The 10,134-nt window shown below is 35.5% G+C and overlaps 1 protein-coding gene across 2 annotated transcripts; it reads left to right on the top strand.

Annotated features, from left to right (window-relative positions):
- The first annotated feature begins 736 nt into the window (after positions 1-736).
- On the top strand, positions 737-6,628 carry RNF7 (ring finger protein 7). 2 transcript variants are annotated; one of them, XM_081954431.1, is made up of 3 exons: positions 737-1,069; positions 3,209-3,256; positions 4,720-6,628. In XM_081954431.1, the coding sequence occupies exons 1-3, from the start codon at positions 893-895 to the stop codon at positions 4,774-4,776; spliced, it is 282 nt and encodes a 93-aa protein (XP_081810557.1). In that variant the 5' UTR covers positions 737-892; the 3' UTR covers positions 4,777-6,628. The 2 variants fall into 2 exon arrangements, with proteins under 2 accessions (XP_081810557.1, XP_081810556.1); XM_081954430.1 differs by having other exon boundaries at positions 779-1,076.
- The last annotated feature ends 3,506 nt before the right edge of the window (positions 6,629-10,134 follow it).

The raw sequence follows: 10,134 nt of genomic DNA, 5'->3' as shown, positions 1-10,134 counted from the left end.
AAAACACTGTGCAAGCGGTATATAAGTCTAAATGCTATTGTTAGCATGTTTCACCAAATAACAGTATTTTGGCAATGGAGCAATATATGTATTTCCATAAGATCCTTTATATAAAATACTGCATTCTTGCAAGAATTGCATCTACTAGATAAGTTATCATAAGAGTGTCCAATTCTCACAAATAGTTAAAATGATGACAAAGTACAATATTGAACAAGAGATGTGCACTCAAGGCTGCTACTTCAGAAAAACGTCTGATGGAAGCTACTATCACTACTACTATTACTTTTCTTCTGGAGATGCCACTGCTGGCTTTGGGACCTGGAATTTGGGTCCTGCTTTCAAGTTTAATGACAAAGGTATTCCTTTTTTCTTCCAGGTCTGGTGCTTAAGTTTGTGAACTCTTTTGTATGGTCAATATTTCTGCATAGAGCTATCCTAAAATGTAAACTGTTCTCTACAGAAATGCTAAAACTAGACAAAGGGAACTTAATTTGAACAACGGAATCCAAAGCTTTACTTATTGGTGTATTTATTGAGGAAGACGATTCAAAGTTGTCTATGTGTATGGCCAAAACACAGCGTATGAACCACAAACGGATGTTAAACGACTACACTCAAATGAAAGCCCCGCGGCAGAGCCGCAAATCCACATAGGTATCACCATAGTTTAGGAATGTTAGCTTAATGTCATCCAGACCCCACGCTGCTACATTTAAGGCGCCTTTCAACCCTTGCCCTTTTTAAGGCAAACAACGGTCCTGTCAGCCGCTCGGTGGTCTGGGACTCCTCGGGCTGCCGCTGGGGGGCGGAGGGGGGGGCGGAGCTGCGCCAGAGGAGCCGGGCGGAGCAGCCAAGCCGCCTTCGCCACCGCCTCCTCCCGCCCACAGCCATGGCCGACGTGGAAGACGGAGACGAGCCCGGCATTTCTACTTCTCACTCGGGTTCTTCCGGTGCCAAAGCTGGCGGCGGCGGCGCCGACAAAATGTTCTCGCTGAAGAAGTGGAACGCCGTGGCCATGTGGAGCTGGGACGTCGAGTGCGACACCTGCGCCATCTGCCGGGTGCAGGTCATGGGTAAGCGGAGAGCGGCCGGCAGGCTCGGTCGGAAAGGAAGGCCTTGTCTCTGCTACCTCCCCGATCCGCTCGTTCTCCCGGGACGGGAATGGGCCGCGCCAAGACCACCATCTCCTCCTCCTCCTCCTCCCCCGGTAGACTTCCGTGGTTTTGGAATCGACGAAAGAGTGGCCCTTCGCGGATGCCTAGTGGCATTAATGAAGGAGGCCTTTGGGCGCCGCTAGACGCTGTAGACCCGCAGCCTTAGTTCAAAGGGGTCGGTGGGGAATCTCCTTCCCGGATTGTCTTCTTTTTTGCTGTATTCCCTCGTCTTTCGCCCGTTCTCCTCGACTTACTGCAACTGGGAGGAAGGCTACGTGGGCGACCTTCTTAAATCATTTTGTGGGAATGTATAAAATTAGATATTTCGGGATGGGAAGTCTTATTTCCTATCCAACATAGTAGAAGGTTCCTGCGTTTAAGGGGTAGCTGAGAAACGCTGTAACTCAATGATGCCCGTCCAGACCTCTTTATTTATTTATTTATGTATTTATGTATGTATGTATGTATGTATGTATGTATGTATGTATGTATTGAGATATCCTTCATAGGTACTGTATTTAGCCTGATGTTTAGGAAGCCCCTGATTGAGGCATTTTTAGGAAGCCCCACAGTTCATGTAATTAATTCATATAACAAAATGCTTTTAGAGGTGTTCTACAGCGTATAATCCACAGTAAATCTGCATATAAAATGAACAAGCAAGTGTTGTGATTAAGGTGGTATGTAATAATAATGAGGATAGGCATCAAATACATTTTTAACACACAGCAGCTGAAATTGTAGAATTCATAGCTGCAGTGCTCAATTCACGTAGACCAAACTGGATCTGATTTGCTGCATGTATTTTCATGTTAGTCTCCACAGAATTCTTCATGTGGATGTGTAAACTTTTTCTTTTCCCATAAAAGTATAAGAAGATGATAGTAATATGATTTGAGCACATAGCTATGTTTGCCCCACACCTCAAACTATGTTGTGGGGATCCAATATGTATGATTAGTTTATGGCTCAGACTCTCACACTATACAAAAAAATGATTAATTCAGTAAATTGCAAATTAATTAAATATTGGTAGGGATGTTGTATGAATTTATATATACTGAGTAATTCAAACAGCTAGGTCTTTGGTTAGAGTACAATGATAGTTTATTTGTTTTCACTAACATGCTGATCTTTCAGTAATGTCAAAAAATATTCAAATTATATACCTGATTGAGACTGTTCAGTTTTATTGTAGGAGAAAAGCTGTGTTAATCTATAGTAGACCTTTTCCAAGTCTTATCAAAAACCACACTCTTGTATACTGGAAGTAACTGCTCACAAAATGTATGCCTTTTAATAAAATTTAGAGAAGGCTTATCGGGTTGCTTGGATCATACAAATCAATACTCCAGTGTCAAAAGTCATATTTTGTGTCTTTAGGGTGAATTTAGGTAATCAAAAATGTATGGTTTCCCTGCATAATTAATATGTATTTGTGGGCACCACAGGTGTATGTATTGCTCCAATATATTTAATGCATGGCACTTTGAGAAGTAATACCAAGTATCACTTTGTATACACCAAGAATTTGTATAAAATTAAGTATTATTAAGCACATAGTATATTTCTCTTTATTTTTACTTACAGGATTATAAAGAAAGGAAGGTCACATACTTTTGTTAGCTTTAATAAGGATTTTGTATTATCTTGCAGCTGCCCTAACTTGATCATTCATAAATCTTTAGTAACACATCACATCCTATTAAAAAGAGAATTATGTCATTTTTGAGGCATAAAGGATATGCAAGTTATCAAATATCCATTTTTTCTTTGTACAAATTATACTAGTTTTTAATATATTATACTGAATTATAATGTACTAGTTATTATATAATTTATATACTAGTTTATATATAATTATGCCAGTTTTTAAAAGCTATTTGCAATTTAGTTGAAAGAAGTAAGATTCATAACATAGATGAAGCTGAATGAATAGAAGGGCATGATTTAGAGTAAATTAGGTTATTTCATAATATGGCCTGCATACTCTGTAAATGTTACTAATATTGCATCTAAAACATAACAATCTTGCTCTTGTTTACATCTAGATGCCTGCCTTAGATGTCAAGCTGAAAACAAACAAGAAGATTGCGTTGGTATGTTTTGGGGTACTTTTTGTTGTTATTCACTAAAAGGCTTTATCTTAGTGGGAAGGAGTTTAAAACCTCAACTAAATATATTTTATTTAGTAAAGTGTCTCTTGAATATATTGTGTAAAACACTTAAAATTAGCTTAATCTATATTGATACAAACTAGTTGTATTAGTATTTAATTGGAAAAATAACAGTTGCTACTTCTTCCTCTATGTCTTTTTGGTTTTTAAAATGTTTTGTTGAAACAGTTAAGTATCATTTTAAATTAAAGGGAATCATTTGACTTCATAACATATTTTCTATGTCTGAAGGAAGTCTCAGAATTTGGAGAGGATATTTAAACTGAAAGATAACTTCAGAGTTATTTATATGAATCATAGTTGGATTGGAATGTTTAAAAAATGAAACAGCCAAATTTAAGTAAAAATAGCTATTAGATTCTTATATACACTTAATATTTTCCCACTGAAATTGATTCTCTGCCACTGCTTGATTTATTAATTTATGGTAGTATACTTGAAAGACAGTCATTTAGATATGAGGAAGTTTGAAAACAAGTCTATAGTGTTCCTATAATAGGTAGCCAATAGATCTGATAAAGAATCCACATGTAAAGATTTAGTATTGCATGCATACCTCAGACGTAAAAAAGAAAATAATATGTGACGAAGATCAAAAGATGCATGGTGCTCTTGCCCTTTCTCCTACACTTCCTGTGTTAAGGGAGAAATTATTTACCAATTCTACAATCTTACCCAGAAGTGGAAACCCTAATTGTGCAGGACTCATAGTGTCATATTTTTCTAATAACTGAAGCATCAGGTTTTGATGCTCCTATTTTATCCTTTCCAAATGATGCCTAATACCTTGACTAATAACAAGAAAAATCATGATTTAAAATAAAATCTAGAGTTACTAATCAAGATGTGTTTAAACAATGAATGACTTATTTAACTAGTTAGATTTTTCTTTAAACAAACCATTTATAATTTTTAAGAAGCCAAGAATCTGAAAAAAAAAGAATGGAATCATGGTTTGTTCTTTGTTCTAGTCAGAGCAAAAAAGGTGAAGGCTGAAGTCTATAAAGGCTTAGTGCAGGGGTGTCCAAACTTGGGAACTTTAAGACTTGTGGACTTCAACTCCCAGAATTCCCCAGCCAGCCATGCTGGCTGGGGAATTCTGGGAGTTGAAGTCCACAAGTCTTAAAGTTCCCAAGTTTGGACACCCCTGGCTTAGCGGCACTATGTATGCAGTTCATAATAACTGCTGAAATATATTAATTGTACTTTACTGTAGGATATGCACAAATATGAAAAGTACTGCTTGACAGCTCTGCTCTTAAAAATGCACGCTATTTTAAAAAAAATCTACGTATGTATAATGTTAACTGCAGGGTTTACACTTTGAACTACATTTTGTCATAAATGATTTCTGCAGTCTCAAGTTGCTTTTCTTTTTCTTTTAGTGGTCTGGGGAGAGTGTAATCATTCGTTCCACAATTGCTGCATGTCACTCTGGGTGAAACAGAACAACCGTTGTCCCCTCTGCCAGCAGGACTGGGTAGTCCAAAGAATAGGCAAATAGCACAGTTTTCAGCTATTGCACCAAAATTGTTTGAAATGATATACAACTAGCGGTATACTTTCTCTATGAAGGAACTCACAGTGTGGCGAATTCCATCATATTTATTTATGTCTTCACAGGGACTTGGATTTGAATTTTTTGTAAAAGTTTACTGGTTTTTTTGTCTTTAAAAATCTTCCATCAGGAACTTGGCTGCAGTATTTAAGAATATATGTAAATATTTAATACGAACACTTCATTTATTTGGGAATTATTTAGGGCTTATAGGTCTATGGTTATTAGTATGAGCAATTTCAACTTGAAATGTTGCTATTTTTCTCAAAATGAAGTTATTAGTTAATAAATAATTAAGGTGCATTTTTTTGGTTTATCATTATTTAGGTATTGATAAATGCTTGTTATAGTGCTTTAAGTTGAAATTGAATTGACTTTTCAAAATATGTACTTTCTTCACATGCAATTAAACCTTTTATCCTTGTGAAATGTGTAAGTTGTTTGTACATATAAGATAATGTATTTAAAATTAATTAGTTCATATTAAAAAGTTTGAACTTGGAAACATAAGCTAGTAACTAGGAAATTATATATTTATCTCTCATTTAATGTTGGGATTGTTTCTCTGGTAGAGGTAGGCAGAATTTCCAAAAGACAATATGTTTGCATTGAAGCATCTAGGGCTAGGCTGTACATTTGAAAATGATAGTTTTGAAATAGTTGGGGTTTATGTACTTAACATATCCGTATCTTTTTCTTCAACTAAAGTGCATTCAGAGCACCTATGAGATCAATTAAAAAACAAAGTTATTGCTTTCAGACAAATCTCATCTCCATACAACAACAGAAGGGAAAGAAAAACAAGATAACTCACATATAAGTTCTTAATACAATTCTTAATATTTGGCTTTTATGATTAATTGAAATGTTTCAGACATTTTATACTTATTTAATCCTGTCTGGAAAGTAGGCATGATGTGGAATTGCTTTCACTCTTCAAAATCTCATTAACCTCAAATGTGATTAATTTAAAATTAAAGATGAGGTTACATTAAAATACAATTTACTTTGTGTCTTAAAATAAGATGTGAGTCTCCAGTCTTCTTGCATCAGAAGTAATGCTCATACTTGACCATTTATAACCCCAACATTTTACTCCTTTTCTACAACAGGCCTTCAAAAAAGCTGCTACTTTCTTCTGAACATATTGAGGGATAAAATGCTTCCTCCTGCTGCATACCTATTAAACTGTACCACAGAACATACTTCCCAAGCAAAAATAGTTTGATAATTGAAACTTGTACATATTGTAATTGGGAGCTGATGCAAATTAATCTGGCTAGAAAATATTAGTTTGCTTGTGAAAACATACCTAGTCTGCCTGTACTCCGGTGTTAAAATGCCAATTTGAAAATATAAGGTTCCTTAATTGTAGAATCATCTTTTTTCAAAAGTATTTAATCTCGACTGGATCTTCCTGGACATATTGTAACTGGGAATTGTAAATTATGGACAAATTGAATAGAGCCTGAAAGTTCTGTGTCAGAGCTATGAACATTAGAATATTAACTGCTGGGAGTTGAAAACCTTTGGATAGAAGTCTTCATGCCTTTCTATTGCTTCAGGTTGGTTACTAGAAACTGTAATTTAATAGTTAAAAATAAAACTTATACACATTTGTTTAGTATTTGGAATTTAAGCTATCAAGGTCAGCTTTTCACTCAGTGCAGGAATCCAAATTAAAGCATCCTATGTACTGTAGCTTCAACATGCCCAATAAAGGGGAGCTTATCATTTCTGAGGAGTTGCTCTTACTGTTAGATTTTTCTAACATTCAGTTGAAATCTAGTAACTTAAATTCATTATTTCATGCCTGGCCCTTTGGAATGAAGCAGAGATGTCACTTTTTTGAGGCATGCAAGGTCAGGAAAAGCAGAGGTTTCAGGAATGTTTTATTGTTAAGACACTGACTTATACAAAATAATAATAATTCCATTTGGTTGATAGGCCAAATAAGCAGGGGGAATTGTTGGTCCAGGGTAGCACAACCTTTCCATTATAACAAAATATTTTTTATATAATCCATTATCAACAAAGCCATCATTTTTCATACTCTGTATTGATAGATTGTAAGTCTTTAGCATATAGTTGAAAGTCCATGAATATATGTAAAAAGTATCACTTTTCCAGAAACATAGTAGCAACCATGAATATTAAGTTAAAATGTTATTTCAGTAAGACAGACAGACAGATAGATCTTCATTGGCCAAGTGTGATTGGACACACAAGGAATTTGTCTTTGGAGCATATGCTATGAGTGTACATAAAAAGACAAGATACATTCATCAAGAATCATAAGGTACAATACTTAATGATAGTCATAGGGTACAAATAAGCAATCAGGAAACAATATGAATATAAATCGTAAGGATACAAGCAACAAAGTTACAGTCCTGCCTATACAATGTTTGTAAATGATTCCTCTTATCAATTTAATATTGCAGCAAATGGCAAATGCTGAGTTGTTATTAAATTATTTTAAAGTGCCTGAAAAAATAAACACTTTTAAAGACTAAATTAAGCTCATGTTAAGCTCATAAAAATACATTTAATATTTTAAAGACTACTGTCAATTTGTCATGGGAGATTTCAAATCTTTGTTCCAAGTTTTTGTAAATAATTGAGATCCTTCTTTGAATGGTCTTTAATAGAGTTAGTTTTTTGTTCTTAAACCAAGATTTTTTGCACTGTTATTTTCAGATAATTAACCTGATAAGATAGAATTTTATTTATATTAATAGATATCCCACTCATTTTTTTTACTATCTGTAAATTATACGTATTTTTATTTCCATTTTATTATGGTTTTAAGACCAAACTACACACATTCAATCCTTTTGAAAAGAAAAAACCTTAGAAATTAAATTTCTATAAAAATAAAGTTATGGAGTGAAGTACTTAAGTGACTTTCAACACTTAACGAGTCATTAATATACAGATAGTCCTCACTTATGACCGCATTTGGCACCGGAATTTCCATAGCAAAGCAAGGCAGTTGTAATGTGAGTCACACTCAATTTTATGACCTTTTTGCCATGTTAAACAAATCACTGCAGTGAACCATGTGGTTTTTAAAGTGTATCCAGTTTTGCCCCATTAACTTTCCTTGTTGGACATCAGCTGTAAAGGGCGATAACATGAACCTGGGATTCTGCAGCCATCATAAATGCATGCCAGTGTATGAATTTTGATCATGTAACTATCAGAATGCTATGACAAGTGTGAGGACTGGTTGTAAGTCATTTTTTTCATCACCATTGTAACTTTGAATGGTCACTAAAAGAAATGTAAGTCAAGGACTACCTGTATGGAGATGGCAAATTATAGCAGACTATTCAGCAATATTATGTGTAAGACATGTTTCTATGACTTAATAGACAACATATTTAAAAGATGTTTTTGACCCTCTTGTAAGCTGGAGCTGCTGGGTAAGCGAATAGTCTTAGAAATTGAGTAAGTAATCAGTTAAAGAAAGAAGTCATTTATGCATCAGAATTCAACTGTTAGGGTTAGGGTTAGGGTAATAAGAGTAGTATAAAAAGATGAATAGCATTTCTGTTTGAAAAGACCCACATCAGTAGATGTGGATGAAAGATGAATTTTTTTCTGAAAACACATCTCTGCTGTTGTCAGAACTTCAAAATATGGCAAATAAAATGTTCAGATTATTTTCTGAGTCTCCCAAAATTAAAGATAAGACTAGAGCCCAAATCTGATAACTGATTAGTTTCATATCAGCTTGTCATTCCAGATTCTGAATCCATTGTTTGTCTCTAGTTTTAGTAAACTTTGGTGGGTCTAAATAAACTATGAGAGAGGCCTTTCTCACCATAGTAAGACACTATGGTTTGGAAGTTTGGGAAGAGTTGAGCAAAGAAAGCGCAGTTGGGCTTCCTTAAATATTGAACAGAGGGAGATACAACTGGTCTGGTTCTTGTAACATCCCACAGTGCAGGTAAGTCCTTAACTTACAACCATCTGTTTGGTGACAAGTTACAATAGCACTGAGAAACTAACTTGATTTTTCACACTTGCAAGCATTACAGCATCCCCATGGTCATATGATCAAAATTCAGATGCTTGGCAACTGGCTCACGACAATTTCAGTGTGTCATGTGATACTTTTTGCAACCTTCTCACAAGCAAAGCCAATGGGGAAGCCAGATTCACAACCATATTCTAACAATTGCAGTGACTCACTTAACACCTGTGGCAAGAAATGTAATAAAATGGGACAAAAATTAACTATCTTAGCAATGGAAATTTTGAACTTAGTTGTGATCAAAAGTCGACTAGCTGTATACCTCTCTATAGGAGCCACTGATAGTATTGAATATAATTTTGGGGCCAACCATGTACCTAATTGTCATGCCATCCAGCCCATACTTAATTAGCATGCTAGTTAATGTGATATGGAGCACTTTATTAAACATTTTGTTTCAATCAAAGTATATTTTTAAGATTCTTGCAACCTAGCAAGGAATCTACCCAATCAAAAAAATGAACTTAGATTATGCTGGCAAGATTTGATCTTGATTAATTCACATTGACTTGTGGTAATTGTTGCATTGTTTTAAAAGAGCCTAGGGATGGATCTCTTTATCCCCTCTGGGATCTTCCCAGGTATCAATGTCAGGTTGACAATTGCATAGTTTGCTTTTCCTTCTTTGAAGATAGGAGCCATATATATTCTCATAAAGGTAAGATAGTCCTAAATTTAACATGCCTGCAAAAGGAAATACGGGGGGGGGGGGGTCAGATTTTTGTCTAGGGGTACTAGTTGTAGCTGAAATTACTCTTAGAAATTTACCGTTACCCTGACTTCCGGGTTGCTTCTTGGCGCCGTTGGCAGGCTTTTTCTGAGCTTGTCAGATCAATAGACAGTAGAGGTGTTTTTTTTTACGATCTTTAACACCTTGGACACTCTTAAATTCTTGGAATTTATGAGGGAGAGATTCAGCTGTCGGGTTGAGCCTCTCGTGTAGCCCTCCAGAAGGATTTATAGCCTCTGGAGTGCGACGAGGTGTGCCCCCCCTTGCAGTTGTTGTATTCTCCTGTTTTTTGATTACCTCTGCTACAAGCAGAACCAGATGCCGGGGAGCAGCCTTAACTTCTAACAACATCTCAAGAAGGAAGGAAGGAAAGAAGACTTTTGGAAGTATTTTAAGTTTTAACTGGGGGGAAAAAATCTTTTTAAAAAGAACGCTACTGCTAAGTTTGAGAGGCGTGGGCTTAGAACAAA

Source organism: Natrix helvetica (genome assembly GCF_964273705.1).
Source record: "Natrix helvetica genome assembly, chromosome: 5".
Classification (NCBI taxonomy): Eukaryota; Metazoa; Chordata; class Lepidosauria; order Squamata; family Natricidae; genus Natrix; species Natrix helvetica.
This window is presented reverse-complemented; position numbering and strand designations above follow the sequence as displayed.